Raw genomic sequence first — 25,135 nt, 5'->3', positions numbered from 1 at the left:
ACACAAAAAAAATTTTTGACGCAACAACACCTAAAATATTTCCAAGTCTCAATACAAAATTTATTTTTTCGATCACCCTGTACAAATTTAACGAAAAGAAGAGGAGATGAAGCGATAAGCGATGAGTTTTGCACTCGACATACAAGGTGGTCCGTTCCACTCAAAGACACCCCCTCTGGTCATTGTCGACCGATTCTTTTACTTCTTCAGGACAGGTAAGACAAAGAAGAGACAAGTGAGACAGGTGTAAAAACATACAGGTAACGTAGGTGACAATTCTTCGGCTGAGAAGAAGAGATCTAGAGATAAGCGACTAGTTCTTACGACCCTCTGGTCATTGTTGATCACTTCTTCGGGAGAGAAGAAGAAGAGATCAAGCGATAAGCGACCAGTTCTTACAACCCTCTGGTCATTGTCGATCACTTCTTGTACTTCTTGTACACCCCCAAGGTCAAATCATGGCATCGATACCTTCGCATCGGAGACCCTGATGGACAGGTTACCAAAGTGATTCAGGACCCCGCTTCCTTATCTACTTAAGCAACCAATCAAAAAATATTTTATTGATAAGAAAGGAATTTTTGAATATAAATGTACATTAAAAACTTTTGAAGTTGTTTAAAAAGATTTTTTTATATATTTTGACATATTGGGTAGTTTTTAAGGGTTGAAGTGTTGCAATCAACCATAATTATTTTATATAAGCAGAGAATTACATTGTAGATGATATAAATGCACTACAAAAGCGTTTGAACCTGTTTGAGAATGTACACAATATCCATTATTATAATTGACAATATTTCAATTACCTAATTTAACACGATTTAAATCCATAAAATGCTTTAGTATACATTTTTTTATTATTTTCAATAAGGGTATTTCACAAAATAAAAAGCTCAACTAGCGCATATATAACTTTTGAAGAGGGAGGTAAGATAAGCCTAATTCCAAATTTTTAGCGAAATCGATTCAGTTATAAAAAATTTAGAGGTATTGACCTCTTTTCCTCCACAGTGACTGGAGTATTAGGATGATCATAGATCATGCTTTTTAAATGTCCCCAAAAAAAGAAGTCCATAGGTGTAAGAACAGATTCTGTAACAAATCGAGGTATACTCTACTATTCAAGTTGCCCTCAATAAAAAATGGACCTATTATGTGGTCTCCTAAAACGCCAGTCCAGAGATGCAGACACACATCCATAGATTTTAGATATTTAGGCAAACAAGTCATTTTTAAAAAGTCGAAATAACGGTAAGCTATATTATACCAACTGTTATAACCTTATATCAACCGTTCCGATGAGTCAACAGTTCCAGCTCCAATATAACATCCCCACCACCAGCGACCGAAGCGCAGGAGTTGGCCTCCGGTCATTCGAATTCGACAGTGAACGAGTGTGTACGTGTTAGTTTTCGACGCTCTCCTAAACTTATAACTTTCTTAAGCGCATTATTCATTTCAAGCTAATTGTTTTGATTTAATTGTGATGGATTGCTATAATATAGGTAAGAACTATTGTTGAAAAACTCAGTTCACATTATTTATCATTAATTTTGAACACGACAAACTGTTGCTGTTCATTCTAATATAAAATCACAAATTAAGCAACAATGGGCAAAAGCAAAAAAAAACACCTTGATGTGTTCCTGAAAAAAAAACCAATCGTGGTTAAAAAGGACATTCGAGATTCCCATTGTAACAGCTTTCAATCAAGGTCGACAACCCAAGTCTTTTGGAGAATTAAGTGAGCGTAGTAACTGAAGAAAAACGGAAGAAATAAGTGCGTCCGTAGGTAATGAGGTTATTGTCCACGCTGCTAAATCTGTGTTGCAGACAACAGGACATAGAACCGCCATTCGATTTAGATTTCTAAAAGAAACAACGGATGGAACTAAAGAAGAGAAAAAACATGTACAGGAGTCCCTTAAACAACTGAACTATATAATTGTTATGACAATAATTGTTGACACAAAGTTAACATCCCAGTGCTACATTTGTGGAGCTACCTCAAAGAACTTTAATGATTTGTAATGAAAAATGCTGTAAACCCTCAAGCTTTGGAATTCGGGTTGTCAATATTACACGCACGGATCCGTATTTTTGAAAGTATTATACACCTTGCGTATAAACTACCTGTAAAAAAAGGGAAAGAAAAAGTAAAAAAGAAAAGGCATTATAAGCCCAAAAGGAGTCAGAAATTCAGGAGAGGTTTCGGAATGAAATTGGGCTATTCGTTGACATGCCAAAGGACAACTTTGGCAACACCAATGATGGCAACACAAGCCGCAGATTTTTTGAAAATCCCGAATTGGCTTCAGACATTACAGGTATTAGCTTTGATATGATTCGCAGAATCAAGGTAATTTTAGAAACTATTTCAAGTGACCACAAAATAGATGCTGAAAAATATGATACGTATGCGTACGAAATAGCAAAATTGTACGTGAAACTGTATGGTTGGAATCCAATGAGGCCAACTATGCACAAGCTATTGATAGATGGAAGCTAAATCATAAAAAGTTCGCTACTTCCAATAGGAGAGCTATCAGAAAAAGCTGCAAAAGCCCGGAACAAACATTTCCGATCATACCGGTTAAATTTTGCTAGAAAGTTTTCTAGGGAAGAGTTTAACTTGGATGTATATTATAGGCTTTTGTTAAGTTAAAATCCCTTCATTAGTTGCTTGAGACAAATAAAAAATCTTCACGCAAGGCATTTCTATCTGAAACGATTGAACTTTTATTACTCCTGACCCAAACACAGAGTCAATGGAGAGTGTTGTAACTATTACTGTTGTTTTTTATAACATGACAAATATATGTTTGTTGTAAAAAATATATACTTTTCCTTTAATTTAATTGAACGTAGAACCACAATTATACCAAATATAATTTTGGCCGCCTAAATCTTTGAAATCTATGTATGCGAGAAGTTAACTTTTTGAGGACGTTGAGTTCGATAAACAACATTTCTGTGCTGGTTTTCCCGCGCCCAGTACCTCGTAATGGAACGATTGTGTCTCCCTACTAACGAAACAGAGATTCCTCAGTAAATAAAATATTTTTAATATAATTTTATCGTTAGCCTCCGTTATTAGAGTTTCACAAAACTCCATTCTTCGAAAGTAGTCGTCTGGATAAAGCTGCTGCGTTATAGAATATTTAAAATTCTTGTAACCGTGCTTTTACACACTTTCGTTACAGTAACATTGCTAACATCTAGATTAGATTAGATTAAGAGAGGTGGCCTTTCGGCCTATTCCACTGCGACCTTTTCAGATCTATTGTGGTCCTCTAGTCCTAGATAACATTCTCTAGCCTGACCCTTTTTATAAAGTCTAGTAGCTTCGAGACTGTACCTTCCATGTAGCTATTTGCCGGTGGATTTTCTTCTCCTAATGCAAAGAACCGCACATTTGCCAGACTGTTACACTGGCATAAAATGTGCTCTGCTGTTTCTTCTTCGAGGTGACAGAATCTGCACAGATCATCATCTGATAATCCCATCAGCTTCAAGTGCCTATTCAGCTTACAGTGCCCTGTTAGAAGACCTACTATGACCTTGACTGTTTTCCTGTCTTTGCTTATTAGGTCTGCCGTAAATTTTGGCGAATGTTCCGTAATGAACTGAACCTGTCTTTGTCCTGGTGAATTCCTCCACCATTCCAGAGATTTGCGAGCTACCCACTTCCTTGTAGCCGTTCTTGTTACTGATTTAGCAACTCCGCAGAAGGGTTCCGGTCCAATGAATGGCAATGATGAGCCTTGTTTGGCCATTTCATCTGCTTTTTCATTGCCCTTATGACCCTCGTGCCCCGGTACCCAGGCTACCGTAACCTTGCTACGATCTCCTAGTTTATTTAGGGCACACACGCAATCCCATACTAGCTTAGAATTGACCTCTACAGAATTGAGTGCCTTAAGCGCTGCCTGACTATCTGTGAAGATGGCAACTGAACAGAACGTTCTTTCCTGCCTTTCTATTTCTTCCACGCAGTGATGGATTGCAGTTATTTCCGCTTGGAAAACTGTCACATCCTTAGATAGACTTACCGGGCAATGTATCCCTTGATTTGTCCCTACTATGCCGGCTCCCACACCCTCCGATGTTTTTGAGCCATCCGTGTACCAGGTAGCAGCAGCTTGTATGGGTACACCTTTATTCCAGTCTTCCCTGCCTGGTATCTTAATTGTGAACTTATTGTTAAAGCTATATCTCGTAACTGTTGCATCGATAGGTTTCCCCATCACAATATCGGCTTTTAGCTCCTCGATTAGCTTTCTGTTGTCAGTACCATGCATCTGGCTTATATGTCGCTGACTATGGATTAATCTGTGCATCACGGATCTGGCTTCGCCCTGTATAAAGATATGAAGTGGTGGTAGATTCAACAGGACTTCCAGCGATGCAGTAGGAGTTGTTTTTAAGGCCCCCGTAATACACAAGCATGCTAGCCTTTGTGTATTACCTAGCAGCCTTATTGCTCCCACTTGCTGCGTCTTTGTCCACCACGTCACCGAGCCATAGGTTATCATGGGTCTAATAACCCTTGTATATAACCATAGAGTCATTTTGGGGTTAAGTCCCCAATTCTTACCGCACATTCTCCTACATCTGCCCAAGGACATCTGTGTGGTGAAGCCTTCTGTGTGGTTTTTAGACTGTGTATTTCATGTAAGCCTATGATCAAAATATACCCCAAGGTATTTTGTTTCTTTGGCAAATGAAATCTCTGTTCTTCCCAGCACCGGTGGTTTTAGGCCTTGTAGTGCTGTTTTTTTGCTAACATCTAACTCCCTAGCAACGCTTCTACTTGAACGTGTTGAATCTACCCCGATTGATGCACAAATTTGTGTATCCCGGTATTCTCTTTCCTCAACTTTTTCTGGTGACACCTCTTGAGCGTGACATTTTCTGAAATTTTTGAGGCAATAACAACTCTTAAAATTTTTAGTTAGGGTAAAATTAGTAGGGTAAAATAATAACACAAAAATGTTTATTAGTAAAGCTCGGATTATAGGCAAAATGCCTTTTTTGCCTATTAAAATTGTTTTTTGCACTTTTTGTCTTTTTTCGTAAATTCCGCCTATTTGTGCCTTTTTTAAAATTTCATGGTACTACCCATGATATTATTCTATTAATAAACCATTCTATAATAAAATTTTGGGTCAATAATAAAATATCAATGGTTTGTTTATATAACAGATTTCTAGGAAAATGTACCTGATCGAGACTTGAGGGTTAACTATTTGGAAATCCCTAGGCTTTATTAGTTTATTATCAGTTGTAGTCGGTTACTGTATCAGAGTTTAGTCACAAATTGCTATATCCTAGTTTAGTTTTGTTTGTACTTTATTGACCAGCATTGTGGAACCCCACTTCATAAACGTAATTTGAAAAAATTTAATTCCTCTAAGTTAGCCCAAATATCTCTGCGGGATAGTTTAAGCAGTTCAAAAAAAAGGAGGAAGGCGCATTTAAATTTGATTTATGCCAGATGATGATTGCATCCAACATTCCTCTGTATAAAGTTAATAACCCTAGTTTTAAACTAGCGGACCAACTCGACATCGACCGGAAGTAAAAATATTTTTATCAATAACTCAAAAATTATAAATGATAATATCGTGAACTTACATTTTTGAACTCTACGTTGAATTCTTTATTGATTTGACTAATAAAAACGAAACCGGAAGTCGACCTCAAAACCGGAATGCAATTTTTAGTTCATCAAAAATGTCGACATGGATATCATTTAGCAGTTAATTTTGCATGCTGATCACGAATCCGGTGTCAGATTTGCTCTATCTTGACGTTTTATGCGCGTTTCGGGTCACTTCCGGTGTCGGATCGCAACCGGAAGTACATATTTAGATTCGTCTCGACGAGACCTTTCGATCCATATATACATTGTGGGGTCTAAAACTTAAAGTAAATTTTAACTTCCGGTCATCTCAAAACCAGAAGTGAATTTTTGTACCAAAAGTATATCTTGACAATCTCATACGTAATACTAATAATATTCCGAAAAAATATTTTAATTATCTAATATGGTTTTTGAGTAAAGTGGTGGACAAGAAAAGGGCTTAGCGTTTTAGTATATAAGATGCTTTTTCGAAAAATATCTTAATAAATCCTTACTGGACGAGAGTACATTGAGAAAACATACTGTGGAAAAATGTTATGTGGAATGTATTTCAAAAGTTAAGCGAGAGTTAGAGGGCAATTTTTTGTATATTATCGTGGATGAAACGACAGATGTATGCGGCAGGTATATAGCTAATTTAATGATTGGAATTTTGAACGAAAACTTCAAACTTATTTGCGCCGGAAAATCTTATTTAGTTGCCGTTAAAGAATTGGAAAAAACAAACAATTTAACAATAAGTCGATTTATACAAGATAGTTTAACAAACCTCTTTTTACCCAACGCTATACCAGTGAAAAAAATAGTTTTATTGCTTTCAGATGCTGCGGCATATATGTTATAAGCTGCTGTTAATTTAAAGATTTTTTATCCTAATTTAATTCATTGCACTTGTGTAGCCCACGGGGTAAATAGAATTGCTGAAGAAATAAGAAATCTGTTTCCGTTGGTAAATAATTTTATAAATTTTATGAAAAAAGTTTTTGAAAAGGCTTCGTTGAGGGTGCAAATATATAAAGAAAGACTTCCCGGTGTCCCTTTGCCACCTAAACCAGTAATTACAAGGTTGGGAACCTGGCTCGAAGCAGTTCTTTTTACTTTGAACACTGCAATGAAATAGAATTAGTTATGTCAGAATTTGATGATGATATTTTCGAAGCCATTCGAGAAGCAAAAAAAATATTAAAAAATCCCAAATTAAAACAGGAATTCGCTTATATCAATGACAATTATAAATTAATAGTTACCACAATTACCTTATTAGAAAAACAAGAGATAAATTTATGTGAGTCAGTAAAATTAAAAGATAATTTAAAGACGAAAATTAAATCGGCACCTGGAAGTAACGGTCAATTAAAAAAAAATGAAATGTTTTCGACAAGCATGAAAGTTTTTCGTTTTTATCTAATGTTGCTAAAGTTTTGAATGGGACATTTTCCGAGGAATTTCAAATTATGCCAGATTTATTATCTGCTCTGAAATAGGCTTCAATTACATCTGTCGATGTCGAACGTTCGTTTTCAATGTACAAATTAATTTTAGGTGATCGAAGACATAGTTTTAAGACCGAAAATATTGAAAAAAAACATTTAGTTGTTTCTATTAATGATAAAATTTTAAGTGGTTACAATGTTTAATTATTAATTTACAGTTATTTAGTTACTAGTTTATTTATACTAATGTTATGATTATGATGTGTAAATATACCTGCTTTAAGTTAATATTACGTTAATTCACTTGGTACAATAAATAATAAGTTATATTCCTTTATTGCCTATATTTTGCCTAAATGTTAATATTCTTGCCTTTTTTAATAAAAATCTTTGCCTATATAGGCGCCTTTTTCTTCAATTTTTGTTGCCTATAAATCCGAGCTTTATTTATTAGGTATTTTATAAAATAATTACCATTTATATAGAAACAAAAATATATAATAATTTATGAGGTATGTTATACAATAATTATCATTTATAAATGGAACCAATTTATTGTCTAATGGCCTGATTTAAAACAATCAGCCAAAGATGAATAAAAACATTAAAAACAATGTATGAACCTGTTTAGTTTTTAATGGTGCGCCTATTGATTTTATTTTTTTGTAGCACATTTAACATCGTTTTCGCACAAATGTGTTATTCGGTCTCGGAATCTCTTCTAAATAATGCCTTAAAGGACCTTGCATCGGTGGTCTTGATGATTCAACTGTTGTGTCCACAAATATAACATAATGTAATCATCGGCCAGTTTCTTATACCATGTTAAACTTTTATCTAGAGCGGCTGATGCAAGTTGGTCAAAAATATGTATTTCTTTTTTGGAATTATTATATGCAACAATTGCAGTAAGTTTCATTTTTATTCCCATTCTTTTCGTGGTAATTTCCATAATATTTTCTCCATGGAATGTCACAAGCATCAGGACATTTCGTTTATTAAGCCATTTCAATACTGTCATCCTTTTGTCTTGCGATTACCCCTCATTTCTGTAACTTGAATTTTGTTACACATAGTGGTAAATTCACTCTGTTTTTTCTTAAAGATTTACCTAAATCTGTTTTGTGATCCTTCAAAACGCTTGTTAATACTGCTGTTCTAACAGTTATCTGCAATAACGAGGCGCCCTTCATTCAATAAACATTCACATAGTTTAACAATAGTTGTTGCGGGTTTATCAGGAGTTTCTAATTGAGATCCTGGATAAAGTTCATATGACCAAGTGTAGCTGTTGACAGTTCATAATTTATAAACCTTGACACCATACCTACTCGCTTTTGATACATTGTATGTTTTTATCTAAAGCCTTCCATGACATTTTATCATAGATTCATCCACCACAAGTATTCCACCAGTGATGTATAAACTAAAAAACTATCTACAATATTCTTTAAAAGTGGAATATTTTTTTTAGTTTTGCTATTACTGTTTGGTTAAATATTAGCAAAATGCCAACTAAGAATGGAAATAAATATATTATACGACATATTTATGCGATGATAAAGAGAAAAATTATACAACACAAAGAATTGTTTAAGTTCTTCTTTCTCAACATCTTTGCATCTAGCCACTAGACTGCTATTGTCCGTTTACATATGTTTCAAGTTATGATTGCTTGTATGAATTACCATTTTTTCAATTAAAAAGTCCTTCACAAAGCCTTTTATGACGCCTATCTTTACCAGTTGAATCTGTGATTGGTAAAAATTTGGATCCCCGAATTTCCAGAAAAGTTTTCCTTCCTGCCGACAATACATTAAATAACCACACTATCTCCTGCTGCAATATAGACTGAGCTGAGCTACTTGTGAAGCTCAGCTGTGTCGTCTTCAGTACGGTGCAGCCAAGTTAGAAAAGAAGCATATTAACTTGGGAAAGGATCACTACAGGAGCAATGCGATTTTTCTCCCACCATTTACTAGTCTACCGATTTTATTTGTGATAACTTCTTTTACGTGTATAGTTACAAAAAAGTTAAAATTTTACTTACTTTCAACTCTTTGTCTTTCAACCCTTGGTAAGTTTTTAGACAGAAAAGGGTCGCTCTGGGGAGATCTAATAAAGTCGAAATACGTACAAGCGTATGAATGGCAGTAGCACTACATTGAAATTAAATTCCAAACGTATATCTGCTTTATTTATTTATTCATGTTCGGGGGATTAGAAACTAAATAATATCGTACATTTATGACTGTTTTTATTGAAGTATGACAAAGTAATACCTTTATGAAGCAGTAAAAAAGCAATATAATCCTATTTCGATCAGTCAATAATAAAAAGTCAGGTTTTCTACTTCGATAAAAATAAAAGATAATGTTTCTTTATTATTAAAATAAACTGGCCTTTTCTCCTGACATATTAAATTGTTCTGACAATAATTGAGTGGTAGATATTTATTTAGGTATTTTATCATCACAAAAGCTTTTACTTAGGAAAACTAATAACAAAGAAAATTTATATACACGTCAATAAAATATAGAAATCCAATTTTAACTGCAACTAGAAATTTCGTTTAAAACAAAACGCTATAAATATCGGAAGTAATTTTGTAAGTACGTGAAAATTAACAAAAAAACGTCAGGTCAGTGAATGTCGTCAGAGTTCAAGGGTAATGGTCCTGGTAAGCTATTGTAGCTATGACTATCTTAAGTGTGGTATGATATGTTACTATTACAGTAGCGTTACGAGTATGACCAATGCATGTTTTACAGGCAAGCCAAGTTTTCACGAAATAATTTCATCAATATAGATCGCTCAACTAGTCTCGGCAGAATAGTCCATAAAACTTACTGGCATCCGAAGGTATAGAATGCCGGTAGAATAAAAAATTGTAGATATTACTAGCTGACCAGGCGAACTTCATACCGCATTAAAATTAAATGATGTGTCTAAAAATTAATAGAAAAAACCAAAGAAATAAACTCAAAAATGTTATTTATAAAAAAAGTTGAATAAACTTATTACTTTCTGATAAACATTATTTTTATTTTTGTTTGCGGTACATCACCATACTACGATGACGATTGTAATAAAATGTAATTATGTGTTTATTCTTTAATATCCATTTTTAGAAAACTAAAACGATTGAATTTGGGGGCAAATGGTTTAACGAAAGTACCACAACCATCCCTCGCAATACTGGATATGCTTAAAAAATTGGAAATGCAGGAGAACAGAATTAGTGATATCAAAGAAGGAGATTTTGAAGGTAAGTATATAAAAAAAGGGATTTCTTGTAACCTCTAAAGTAAATGTATAAATACAACAGAACGTTACTACCGCTAAAGTATACTGTTAAGGAATATAGAAAATTAAAGATATGCTAACAATGTATGCATTTGCTTTACAGGATATTTCGCAACTAAAAATAAAAAGTAGTAATCGTATTATCATCATCGTCCAGCCTTCTGCGTCCTAAGTTGAACATAGGACTCTCCTAATTTCTTCCTGCTCTGTCGGTCTTGAGCTTCCTGCGGCCAATTTAAAGTGAACTGACATCGTCTGTCCATTGTGTAGGGGTCTACATCGTCATCATCTACTTCTTCTGTCAGCACGTGGTGTTCACGTCTGGTGACGCCTGTCCTTCTTATTTCTTCGTTTGTAACTCTGTCTTCGGGAGTTAGTCCAAGTAGCGAGAGTTTCATTCGTCTTTGGGTTATTCTAAGTTTGGCTGCTCTAAGAACCCATTTCTGTTATTTCCATTTAAACTTCTTATCAAGAATATAGAATTATGTATTCCTACCTGGTAGGTACCTAGAAAAACATATTTAAGGAGGATCATGAAATTTTCAGTATTTAAAATCAATATTCCATATATTATATAGCCGATTTATTGAGAGTTTTGAAAATTTCCTACTACATTCTGGATATTGTGTATACTTACTCTGAGTCTTTTTTATATATAATTGAATGTATTTTATAATTATTAAAAAAATCTAACAATCTAAGTACTATGTGCATATGTTTCATTTTGGAATCCAATACTACCATTATTGTTTTATAATATACTATATTATATATATATATATATATATATATATATATATATATATATATATATATCCATTTTTTAATTATCAAGATTATGAAAATATTGAATTCCTAAACTATAGTCCATTTCCATCATATTGATAGCACATTATGTATGCAAATCCCTAAACTGTTGATACGGGTGACTCAATGAAAAATAGATATTTGTCAACAAGTTTACAGTATATAGGAAAACAATTTTAAATTGAGTATGAGCACCAGGTATAAAGGTTGAAGCAGAATAGAATACAATAGTTTTGAGGGTTACTAATCCCTAAATAAAGTTGCCGGTGTCGGAGTGATGGAGATTAACAGGTACTAATGAATTTTCAAGAAATGTAAGATGTTTATTTTATTGGTTATATATAAAATAATTTGTGGCCGTAACAGGTGCCGATTTGTAGAAAAATGAATATTATTTTAATCAAATTTCATTTCAGATTCACTGCTTTCTTCAGAATCTAAGGAATCTTCAACTCCAATGTTAATTATTACCGGTTCCAGCATTGCATCAGTCATATTATCCAAATTCCACATTTTATTTTCTTCCTTGTGAGCATGACTAACAGCATTTTTCCAATTTTCTGGAGTTACTTTTGATAAGGAATGTTCTAATAATTGTTGTAAGACTTCTAATTTAAAAGTTTTGTTGTTGCATCCGATTTCACCCTTTACTTGAGACCATAATATGGTCTATAATATAGACCATATTATTATATTATATTATATATTATATCTAATATATTATATTTTCTATCGGATTCAGATCACAGTGGTATGGGGATAAACGTAAAATAATTACATCACGGTTTAATGCCATTTCATCAATTATATATTTTTTATAAGCTGTTTTATGTTGCCTTACAATAGGTAATAATTCATTTTTTGTCGAATTCTCCTTGTACTCAATTGCGTGTTTATCCAACAATTCGATTATCTGTCCTTTTTTCCATGCCGTTGTTGGCAATTTTTCTGCTAGTCTTGAATAGTAACTAGCATTATCCATGACTATGACAGAATTTTTTGGAATTAAATCCAACATTTGCTCAAAATATTCTTCAAAAACGTCAGCAGTCATTTCCTCGTGGTAATCTTTGGTTGATTTTGAGGCAAAACTTAAAAATCCACCATTGACAAAACCGTATTCGTTTCCAATATGGGTTATTATGAGTCTGCGTCCTTTTCCAACGGAAATATTGTTTATTCCAGTAGATACACCTTCGATGAATGCCTGACGGGAACTTTTCACATTTGTATCAACCCATACATAGATATGGTACAGTATGACCTTCATTTAGCCAAGTCTGGTCCAAATAAAAAATTGTTTTCCCTTCTTCTCAGTACTTTTTAATAGTTCTTAGATAATCTCGTCTCCAACATACAATGTAACCTTTTTCAATTAAAACGGATTTTCTTTTATTCTTTTGCCAACGAAATCCCATCTCTCTCAATAGTCCCCATAATTTCTTGTTGCTTATGATTGGCAAACTCTTCGTTTTCTCTAATTAATGTTTGGATTTTGTCCAATGTTGGAAATTCTTTGTTAAAAAAAATGAGTGGACGCTGCGTCTTATCATGTTTTTATGTATTTCTTCAATTTCCAAGGGTTTACTCCCTCCACTCTTCTTGGGAGATGAAACAGTTCCTCCTTTTCTTTCTTTTAGGAATCTATAAATTGTTACTTCTCCAACCCCTGTCATATTTGAACACATGTTAACGATTTCACGAACATTACTTAAAGGGCGTTGATGTACAAGTGCATCGTGTACATTTAATATTATATTTTTCTCTCTTAGACTAAAGACACCTTTAAAACTACACTTAACCGGGATAAAACCTGTTGTCGACGTCATTTTTAAATGCAAATAACAAAATATCGACACCAAAAACGTAGGTAGGTAAGAAATGAACAATGTACATCTACAAACTAAATGGAAGATGCAAACAATTTCTAATTTATATTATTGGCATAAGCTGTAATGTGGCATAAAAACTACTTAAACTATCATTAGTGAAGCCTTATCAGTAATTCCAGGTAATCGTTCAAAGAAGGTATTCTTCTTGTGTCAGGCGATAACTTATATAGAAAACAATAATCACCTTTAAATTACTGTTTACATTAATTTATTTCGTGAAACATTGAATTCTTTTGTTAATCACCCGTGTATAATTAACAATAATCTTGTGGCATATATACCGACGTTTTTTACACACAAAAAAGGTATAATGATATTAGTGGACACTTATTTTACAGAAGATTTTTTAAAAGATAATGAATTGTTGACGGCATCATAAAATATTGACGCCTATGGTTTTTTGACCTGTTGAGGATTTGCATACATAATGTGCTATCAATATGATGGAAAAGGGCTATAAATAAATGAAAATATGTATACACCTACTTTTATAATCGTTTATTAATAACTATTTACAATATTTTCTCAGAATATAGATCACTGTCGGTTTACTTAATCGTAACCTTTTAAAAAAGTCTTTATTATTACAAAAATTAAAATGTTCAATTCTGCATCAAATATTATTTCTCTACTGGAATGTCATTAGTTCCGATTTCTTTGTTTAGATGGCGTTAGGATTTTAAATCTAAACTAACATAAAGCTTTAAAATATTTTGTATTAAATCGTACCTTAAAAATATTAATAATAATATTTATTTATTATATTATTATGTAATTAATATTTTTTGTAATATTAATTAAACGTATCGTTTCAAAAACAAAATATAAATGAAATATCAAATGGTGGTAGTTCAGATTTCTTTCCTAGATGGCGTCGTTAGTTTACTGAACAAACGGTGTGCCTTGTCAACATAGCCTTTTATATAAATAAATTCAATAATTGCATTTCAAAAATATGAAAAATGTCTCAACATGGCCCACTTTCCCCTACGGTCGAAGCGTAAATTTGTATTTTGCCCATGCATGAGTCCTAGCCGTTTAGATAATTCACTACCTCTACTTTAATTATTTATTAGTTCGAGACTAGACACCGTTTGTGATACGTTATGATGTATTGACAGTTTTGCTATAATAGTTAATAGCTCCTTATTAATCGAATTTAATTGTCTTGTTCTAGTGTATAGATGAAAAAAAAACAAAAAATATAAATAAGTAGTATTTAAACATCAATACACTTGTTACTGGACTTTCATTGTTTCATTCTTATAATTTGGACAAATATTTTATTAAAATGTTAAACTATGAGTTTTTTTAGGTCTAAAGAATTTAGATTCATTAGGATTAGCCCACAACAAATTAAAGAAGGTTCCAGCAAAAGTTTTCTCGCACCTGACGATGTTGAATTCCCTTGAATTAGAAGGAAACAATATCGACACGATTGATCCGAAGGCTTTTGTAGGACTAGAAGGTAAAATATTACTATTACCTAGTTTCTAGATACTTATTTTCTACACTGAATTTGCAGGACATGAACGACTCAATCAACACTAGTGAAAAACATCTTAAGAGTAGTTGAAACTAGCTACCAATTTAGATGTAAAAACCTTAGATTATATGACAATCGTATTATATGCATCCATCAATCTTCGCTTGTCCACTGCTGGAAATAGATCTCCCTCATAATTTTTCATCTTTTTCGATCTTGCGTCCAGTTCTATTGCAACATTTTAGATAGTCAGTCCATTGTTTTAATGGACAACGTCTGCTTCGATTTGTATTCATTTCAGTATACGCTTTGTCCATCTGTTATCTGCCATTCAAGATACGTGACCTGCCCAGTTCCACTTTAGTGTTGCTATTGTCTCTGCAGAATAAGTCACTCCTGATCATCGTTTCTGCTGGCGGTTTGGGATCTTGTATCGCGGTGAAACGCCCAACATAGCAGACTCCATCGACCTTTGAGTCACACCGATCATAGTCAACGTTTCCGCTCCCTAAGTCAACACTCACAAAACACACTGATTAAAGGTTTCATATTATATTATAAACTTGTAATAACATAAGGTCGATATTCTATAACAAGCAATTTAAAAATTCACAATTTAAAAAACTTTTTAAAATCTATTTTATTTGAACCATTTTTCTCTAGAATGTTTAAGAAACGTTTTATAGGCAAAAAATGATTTTTTCACTTTAAAATTGTTACAAAACGAAGCCAAATCAGCTGTACGCCTATAAGGATTTGTCATCATTTATCTCTTATTTACCTTTTAGAACATTCAAAACCTGTATAAGATTGTTTCAGCTTTGTTTTCTTTACTGGTATAATAGTTAAGAAAGTAGAGGGCGTAGCAGCGTTGGCGATGTGCTAATTATTGTTTCCTTCCGCAGCCATTAACGAGTTAAAGAAAAACAATTTTTTATTTTGAAAAATATTATTTAAGATTTAGTAAACATTATTAATAGTATATTGTTAAACACAAATCTTCTTCTTCTTTCAGTACCCTGTCCGATTATCGAACGTTGGCGATCATATTGGCAATAATAACTTTGTTTACGGCGGCTCTAAATAAATTAGCGTTGGTCTCTTGATACCATTCTCGGAGATTTCGAAGCCAGGATGTTCTTCGTCGGCCTGGGCCTCTCCTTCCGGCGATCTTACCCTGTATTAAGAGGTGTAGAAGGTTATAACTCACTGAATGTCTCATTACATGACCGAAATATTGTAACTTTCGAATTTTTATCGTTTTAAACACAAATAAAGTCAGAGACAATTACGTTAAAAAAATTCACAATGCTTAAATATTGCAAGTTTTGTTTTGATTTTTGTAAATCAGATATAGGATTACTTTCACACTCCATGAATGTATTCTATAATGCATTTAGATTAGGCAAGGTTATATTATCGATTTTCGGTTTGATGAAATCGCCACAACGCAATTTACAATGATGTGTAAACATTCTGCACCAAATGCTACCCAGTAACCTTGAAAAGAGTTATAGCATTCCCCGCTAAGTTTATGTGTTTGTTGGTTAAAACCGAATTAGAGTTGTATGGTAAGTCGTGCTTGATTACAATTACTTCCGTACGACGAAGTAGAAATACATTACCATTAAACAACACGCAAGCATTATTATTAAAATGAAGGAAAATAAAAGAGGAAGTTTTTAATGAAGTATGTCAGCCGAATAATAGAAGTTATATATTTGCTGGAATACTGGTTTTATCGTAATATCAAATCTTATCTACAACTGCATTTGTGACAAAATAATTGAGTACCTGGAAAAAGAATCATCTGTACTAAAGTAATAAAGCAATAATTCTTTTATGATGAAGTTTAATATACACGTATATTAAAAAAGGATATATACTTAACACAGAGTTAGAAAAAATATAAAGCGATATTTTTTGTAATTGAAAATCCATTGTAAAACAATTAAATGAAAGATATGTGATAAATGATTTAATAGGTCGACCGTATATTTAGTAATCAAGAGTCTGTACTATTCTCTTTTATTATTTTTCAATAAAATTGGATCATAATGCCGTATAAAAACGGGTAAAATAACCTGCACTTCGTTTTTCAATTGACGACTCTTTCCGGCCTATTCTAACTATTCTAGTTTCTGCCATCCAACAGATATGGCTGTCCTATTCTCTTTTTTTTTCCTTCCATCCAACCATTATTCTTCCTCTTCATGTGTCATATCATCCTTTAAGAAAGATGGCAATTACCACGGAAATACCCACCGCATTCAAATTATTCGACCACTAGATACGTCTTCTCTGTTGGCTTTTCTTTTTCTGTATTTGTCCCTTAATTATTACTTGAAGGATATTATAATGTTTACCTTTAATGACATATCCCAAATTTTGTAAGATGCTAATTTTAATTGCTTATCATAATCAAGGATGTGCTCCAACAAGGTGGTCGGACGGCATGAAGCGCATCTAGCTCAACTGAATTCAAGGTGCTTAGGATCGGATGCAATAGAATTATTTACGGGAGGCCTATATTTAGCAATGGACTTAAAACTGTTAACGATAATAATGATGACTAATTTTAAGGTATTCAGTATGTCCATCTCTTTTCCAATCTTCTCAACATCTCGACCTTTCTGACACGATCCAACCACTTATTCTCAACATTCTTCTGTATGCTTCCAGTTTGTGTATAAAACATTTCCGTAAAGTCTACGCTTCCATTCCATATTAAAAAAAAAAGAGAAACATAGTATGTTAATAGTCTTATCTTTACATATGATATCCCATCTACAGAGAACTTTCTTCATTTTGTAGAATGCATTTTTTGCTTGTTCCATTCTTGGCCTAACTTTTTATAAGTAGTGATTATTTTCGTTAATTATGGTTTCCGCATATTTATATTTTGCACTTTCGTTATTTATTCACTATGTATTCTTAAACTCAATTAAGGTGTTGTCTCTTTATGATTGCCATAAATTTTGTCTTGTTTGTCTCTATTGATCATTTGTTGCAAATCCTGTAGACTTTCAGCTATCAGTGTTCAGTATTTTTTGCAAACTGTATGTTGCTACTGGGCCGTTTATTTACTTTTATGCCTGCTATTGATTCCTTCATTACTTCCTTTTCTTCTGAATACATATTGAATAAAATAGCCGACAGTATACATCTTCTCTGTCACCCCTTTCAATTTCATTTTAATATCATATGATACCTCACGTCCTTCCTTTACTACAGCTTTATGATACTTATCATTATCGTCACAGGCTAGACAACCTTTTTGGGACTGGCCTCTTCTAGTATTCTTCTCCATTCTAATCTATGTCATGCCTTTTTTCTCCAGATTTTTATTATTAAGGTTGTTATATAATTTTCGATTTGTTTTATGTGTCTCAGCTTCGGTCTTCCGGTTATTCGTTTTCTTACTGGCACTTGTTTAAATATTTTGTTTGCTATTTCACCTTTTTCTATTTTGTTCACATGCCCCATCCAACGCAGCCGTCTTATTTTAATGAATTCCTAAAACTGGATTCCTTAAACTAAAAACCGCTTCAGAATCACGTCGACCATCTTTGCTACAAGTTGGACCTCCCTACCATCCATAATTCCGATGTGGCCGGCACCAGCTAATCTCCACTCCTCTCAGATTTGGATTAATCTCTCCTTCTTTTGCCACCGCAATAACTGCTAGAACTGCATCTAGCTACCGATTTATCTTTCTCACTTAGCTGTGGATTTTCTTTCACCAGCACTCATCCATTACGATCGTCTCTACCATCTCTCTCACTGACTCAAACACTCTGTCTAGCTCATTCCTTTCTCTGACCCATATAACACACTTTAAACGAGTATGTGACACAGTGTCCGAAGCCCTACAATAAGTTTCCTTGTCCTGTGAGCACTTGCGTCAGATAAAAGTCCGAGCGTATGTGCCCGCAGTCGAAATATGACAAATAGGCCGATACTTTTCAGCCTCTTTGGGTATAATATCCAAATCATGGTATATTTTGTGTAGTTCAAAGTTGCATCTTCTTCCTCAAATTCCATTTTCTTTTGTGCCTTTATATATGTGGCGCAAAATTTTTCTTTCAAAGCTGGCTAATAACCTTTACTTACTTTTAGAGATTGTCCAGGTTTCCGAACCGTATGTGAATACCGGAATAATTAAGATTTTATATATTTGACGTTTTTCTTGCGAAGGTATCTGATCTTACTTGCCTAATTAAGCCATAATGACAATTATTGGCAATGAATATTCGTTCTGATTATAATAGAAATTGCTTATAATTGAGATGTCCTTATTTCCAAGTTCTTCATTTTGCGTAATTGGATAAGCTGGTTGGGTCTAACTTTACCAAAAGCTTTGTTGTAATATATAGTATAAATATAGGTATACTGGGTGTTGGAGAACAATAATCTCCAACCAAATAATTCTATTTCAAAACAAAATAAAAATATTTCCGCCGCATCTGTTACCTAAATAAATTCCTTGCCTGCATTGACTTATTTCTTAGAATGTTAATCTCCGCCCATATTGACCTTAAACCGGTAGATCCTTCAAAATGCATAGCCAAATATTTCGGAGGAGCTAGGAAAAGCCAGTGAATTAGCAATAGTTGTAGGGTTTAGACCTACTTTTCAAGTTTCGGAGAGTTTTTCTCCACGTTCGCAATCGCAAGTTACGCAATATATCGGGAACCCTTAATGTAAAGTGTTATGGTGTTTTCGTTCGTAAACTGTAATTTTCTAATTAGGTTCCTTACGATTAGTTATTCACTCACAGTTTATAAGTTTCTGTTTCTTATCCTTTTTCAATTACAGTTCTAGCTAAACAAGTTATTGTTTTATTTCACTCTATCAATCTATTCAACAGGCCAGACTAAATCACATTTAAAAGTCCACTTAAGTTTCTATTACTGAGCATTCGAAGGCTAGCGGAACAATTGGACTTACAGCAAGTACAAACCGCTGAAAGAGACACTATTAGCATACAAGACTCTTCGTGAAGGGATGTTAAAAACCGGCATCCCTCCACTGGGTAATTGACATCCATGTATCTTTGTGTGAATATGTTTATGGTAAATAGCAACTCTCTCTTTCCCATTAAATTTTTAAATCAAAATTGGTTTTCGCTAGTGTTGTCCAGTATATATGTATATAAAAGGCTGGGACGACAAGTCTCAGGTTCTTGGTTTAGTGCAAGAAGTTTATTGTTTAAAAAAATTTAAGTAGTGAGTGTAGATGGCAATTAATTATACCTCCCGTCGCATGCGATGGGCAAAATTACTAGTTATATGTTATATATATTATTTGATGTGTGATTTTCAGGAAAAATATTTTCTTCATTAATATTACTATTATTCTGCATAGGTCTTTAATCTTTTATTTTTTTGATCTAGTATTGTTTTTTTGCGGTAATTCTTGGTAGTCTTTTTATTCGTCTAAATATCTTGTAGTGCTTGTATCTTGTCTTGTTTCGGCGGAATGTCATGAAGGATCGAATTAAGGACTTTATATTCGCGCTTTTATTTTAGTTTTCAAGTGTCTGTTTCTTCATATTGTGTCATTTGGGCATGTTGCTGCTCATTGTCATAACTACATTTATTTTCTACATGTTCTTATCGTGCTTTTATAGACTTCCTCTAAAATGTTATTTTTAATTGCATTTTTTTTATTACTCTACTCATCCAGCTAATTATTCAAATTTAGACGATATGCATTAGTTTTTTTTTCTTTTATTGTAACATTATAGCTATCGATTTTTTTTACTGTCTCTAGAATCTTCGGGACCATGTTCTAATATACTACTTGTCATCCATCTTGCTGTCATATATCTCTATCTATTTTCTCATCAATTTGTAAAACTGATGCTAGTTAATTAAAACTCCTACTTTTAAAAATTATTTTTTCATTCTAGGTTGTAATTTTATTTATAAGAATAAAAATATTCATTTAGTAAATAAAAATAATTATTTTTTGCTTTTTTCTTGTCATTATTTTATTACCGAGGATCCTGATTTCCTCCTAGATTACCTTTCTTAAACATTTTCTGAGATAAAATCATTATTTATAAATTATTTTCGTTTCCGCAAAGAAGTGTCGAATTCACTATAGACAGGTTGTAGGTTCTTGTTCTAGTATAAAGTTGGTTTATTATAGTAACGTTTGTCTGGTAAGCAGACCATTTGAAACATTCTTCTCTAACACCACAAATCAAATGCATCGACATTCTGGTGCTGTTGTGATCAAAGAGTCTGAATTTCCTCATCATACAAAAATATTGAGACGACTAATATTACTAATATTTTTAGCAGTGGCATTTTTGTTGCATGTACAGATAAATCTATCTTTCCTTATCTTTATTGTTTTATTCTCACAAAAATTTAACGTCCCATTCCTCATGGCGTTTATTTGAAATTAAGAATTACAAGGTCTATAATTCCTAATTACGTTTTTGTTTTTAACCGGGTCAAATTAAAAGACGTTATCCACTTACTGTACGCAAGATACCTCTAGGAATAATCAAAACGATCGAAAATATCTACCAAACAGCACAATAAAAGTAAAAGTAAAAGAAGAACTAACCGACCCTATTGAAGCCAGCAATGGGATGAGACAAGGAGATTCTCTCAGTCCTCTATTGTTTAACCTGATTATGGATGAAATAATAAAAAAGTAAGAATTAAAAAAGGATACCAAATGAGAGAAAAACAACTTAAAATATTCTGCTATGCAGACGAGGCAATATTACTCTCTCAAAGTGTGAATGATTTACAACGTATGCTGCACCAATTTAATATAACCGCCACAAAATTTAACATGTTAATTTCCCCAAGAATGACAAAATGCATGGTTAGAACAGCAAATTTACTAAGATGTAAATTGGAAATGGAAGGTCAGATAATAGAACAAGTGATGGAGTTTAAATATCTTGGTAGCACATTATCTACCTACGGAAAGCTCGAAACTTAAGTGAAAGATCAAGTTAATAAAGTAAACAGAGCCACAGGCTGCCTGAATGAAACAGTATGGAGAAATAACATCGGGAAAGAAACAAAAGGCAGAATTTAAAAAACAGTTATCAGATCAATAATGACATACTTTGCAGAAACAAGACCTGACACAGAGAGGACAATAAGGATGTTACAAACAGCAGAGATGAAAACACTTGGAAAAATTGATGGTAAGATACTATGGGACAGAGCTAGGAGTACAGATATACGACGTAGATGCAAGGTGGAGAACATCAAGAACTAGGTAAGAAATAGAAGAGTAGAATGGAACGATCATATAAGCCGAATGACAACAAATGGTGTAAAAAAGACGGCCAGAGACGGTCTCCCATTCGACACCTCATTTGTCGTTCTATCTGTTCTAATACCGAAGGAGTTGTGTTTACGGACCAGCAGACAAATGAGGATAATTCAAGATTTTCATATTTTAATGTTTTAACATAAGTAAAACCAATATTTATATCTACACGGATTTATTTGCAGAAGCAAATGATATAGCATATACAGTATACAGGATAATACTGCATACATAGGTGTCTATCTCTGGCGTTTAGGGCATGCGTACTTTTTCCGTAATAATGGCAGTCTCGTTATTTAAAGCAATACGTCGTTATATATATTTTTGGTGAAAGAATAATAAACTTTATAAAATAGACCCATACAATTTTTATACTATTTTCAGGCAATCTGCAATATCTACGTCTAGGCGATAACAACATCCATACAATTCCAACTGATGCATTAAAAGAACTGCACCGTTTGCGTCACTTGGACTTGAGATCTAATAACATCACGTATATTGCTGAAGACGCTTTTTCGGGATATGGAGATTCAATAACCTTCCTTAATTTGCAGAAGAATGAGTAAGTAAACTATTTTTTATTTCATAGAATTCAGAACTAAGTTGAAACAGATTTTTGTTTAAAACAATTTGTTGAACTATAATTTTTGATTTTGATAGAGGCGATTGACATGTATTTCACTGTACTCTAAACTGTATTAAGTGGATTATATGAATATATTTATAATATACAAAAGGCTCTAGTTTGTGACTAATGATTGATTCAATAATAGCTCCGTTGCTAGGTTGTTGAATATCTTCGTAAATGTTGAACGTAATATGTTCGGAATAAGTTGTAATTTAAAATTTTACAGTATCTCTTTTGTGGTAATTATAGTATAAAGGAGCGTTGGTAACTGCGCAATATTTCAATATTATAAATAAAAGGTGAATTTCAAAATTTTATGCGATGGTATATGAGAAGTTTGAAGATTACCTCATATATTAAAAGCTCATTTTGCATTGACAAAGTTAATTTGCGTTTCAAGCGCTAAAACTTTCTAGTAATTTTAGTTTACAGTAAACAGATTTACCTGCAGTGACGATTTGACACGACAGACGTTGGATAATGCGGTGTTGCCTAATCGAATATTATTTTAGATGTTATCCATTGAACTGTAATATTAATCCTCCATAATAACTGTAATGAATTTATAATTATATTTATTATTAGAGCACTAATATCCCAAACCGTAGCAGCCAAACGCAAGTTTGTGGAATTCCATCGTCATACGTCAACGCTATGATCTAAAGTCTTTTTAAAATATATTAAACTCACCAGTCTTCCTGATTAAACCGCGTCGATGTCTATTGGGCCGAGCTTTCGACATTCTCTCTAATGTTTTCTTCAGGGCTTCCGAGGTCTCAATCTCCCGAGACCCCAGACACTACTACACTCACTAGTCACTGCACTACTATGGCTGGGACCAGGGGACGGTTCATTTATACCGTCGATGGTGACGTGGCCTAGGTGGAGGTTAGGGTGGGGGTTGGCGCGAGAGTTGACGCGAGAGTTGGCGCGAACAGTTCCGACAGTGGGATTTTGATTCGAGGATGGAGGAAGGAAAAGATATTTTCTTTATGAAATGTGGAAGGTAACCGTATGGCGTCATCTCTTTTGTTAAGGCAATTAACTAGGCTACGATTTGTTGGCTTATATAGGATCGGTGACTGTCTGCACAAGGAATTTCATAAACTCCGTGCTGTTCATTTGGAATATTGTCTTTGATTGATCGGACAAGAGATGAAAGTTTTTGTTGGGGGGGAAATATTGTTTTTATTCCTCTTGGTTTAAGAATTTTGTCGATTTTGTCAGTGACACCTTTGATGTAAGGAAGAAAAGCTTTCGTATGATAAGGGTCTGAATCTTTGGATTGAGATTGAGTGGGAGATTGATGTCTGTGGATGTTCCTATTGATATGATTTTCGCGGTAACCGTTTTGGATGAGGGCTTTTTATAAACAAGAGAGCTCAGCGGATCTACTGAGCTCCCTTGGTGACAAGGGTATTAATGACTGAATTAATTTGTGAAGGTCGGTGGTGAGAGTTGGCATGCAAGTAACGATTGGTATGTGTGGGTTTTCGATAGACAGAGTAATGAAAACCTTGGGATTGGTTTTTCTTTATGAAAACATCAAGAAAAGGTAGGGATGAATTAGTTTCCATTTCCATCGTGAACTGGATATTAGAATGTACATCATTCAAATGGGTTTGAAAAGACACCAAAGCACCGCTATTGATCTTAATACTTTCATTTCGATATTGTTGATTTGTTGTTTCGTCTTTCTTGTATCGGTCATTGTCTCCGCTGCATATGTTAGGATTGGTCTTACTGTTGTTGTTGTTGTCTTGCATACATTCATTTTGCTTTCCATGGTCAGATATTTGTTTCCTTATATGGTTTCTCGGGGGCAACCACTTTCTCTTGCCGCTTTTGATGCTTGCCTTGTAGTCTCTGTTCTTATATCCCTGTCACTAGTGATATCTACTCCTAGGTAATCCAATTTCATTACTTGTTCTACAATTTTGCCGTTTATTTCCAGTTTGCATCTACGCGGCTCTTTACTGATCACTATACATTTAGTTTTTTTTACTGATATTCTCATATTAAGTTTGTTTGCTGTGATATTGAAGGTGTGGAGCTGCCTTTGTAGGTTATCTTCGTTATCAACAATTAGTACTGCATCATCGGCATAGCATAGTATCGCGATTTTTTGCGCTCCCATGTGGTATCCGTTTCGTTTTCTTACTTCGTGAATTATTTGATTCATCACCATATTGAATAACTATGAGCCGAGCGAGTCTCCTTGACGGATTCCTCTTTTTGTTCTACCCATTCTGTTTTCTCTGTTGGCATTATAACTCTGGTCTTGTTGTTCTTGTTAATTTCGTTAATTGTCCTTATTATCTGATGGTCTATTTGTTCAGCTTGTCTATTAAGGCTCCTACCTAAATGCATACCTGGATATTTGGCATATTTTTGTTTAGATAATGGTTAATTATGTAGAGTTACTGATGTTCAGTAATCTCTGATGTTTGAGAATCTTATATGTATGTAGTATTACTTTTATTTATTTTAATGCGACATTTCTTCAACTATCAATATTTTCTATCCTTCAAGACCCTTTTGTCTTTTCATTTTTGGGTTGCGGGTTAGATTTAATTATAGTCCCATGTAGTTTTTATTTTTATCAATAACGAGATCTGTCGA

The 25,135-nt window shown here is 33.6% G+C and overlaps 2 protein-coding genes across 4 annotated transcripts in view; both read left to right on the top strand.

Annotated features, from left to right (window-relative positions):
* The window catches only part of oys (lysophospholipid acyltransferase 6), a 312,406-nt gene that overhangs the window by 88,393 nt on the left and 198,878 nt on the right, over nt 1–25,135 (top strand). The window lies entirely within an intron of this gene.
* The window catches only part of LOC140441537 (uncharacterized), a 464,737-nt gene that overhangs the window by 424,637 nt on the left and 14,965 nt on the right, over nt 1–25,135 (top strand). For all 3 annotated transcript variants that reach the window (XM_072532320.1, XM_072532322.1, XM_072532321.1), the window contains 3 exons: nt 10,215–10,351; nt 14,404–14,556; nt 22,267–22,447. In XM_072532320.1, the coding sequence (XP_072388421.1) occupies nt 10,215–10,351; nt 14,404–14,556; nt 22,267–22,447 (471 nt within the window). The remainder of the gene's footprint in view (nt 1–10,214; nt 10,352–14,403; nt 14,557–22,266; nt 22,448–25,135) is intronic.

The sequence above is a fragment of the Diabrotica undecimpunctata genome, chromosome 5 (genome assembly GCF_040954645.1).
Source record: "Diabrotica undecimpunctata isolate CICGRU chromosome 5, icDiaUnde3, whole genome shotgun sequence".
In the NCBI taxonomy this organism is placed as follows: Eukaryota; Metazoa; Arthropoda; class Insecta; order Coleoptera; family Chrysomelidae; genus Diabrotica; species Diabrotica undecimpunctata.
The sequence above is the reverse complement of the archived record's forward strand: the minus strand, read 5'-3'. Positions and strand labels throughout refer to the sequence as shown.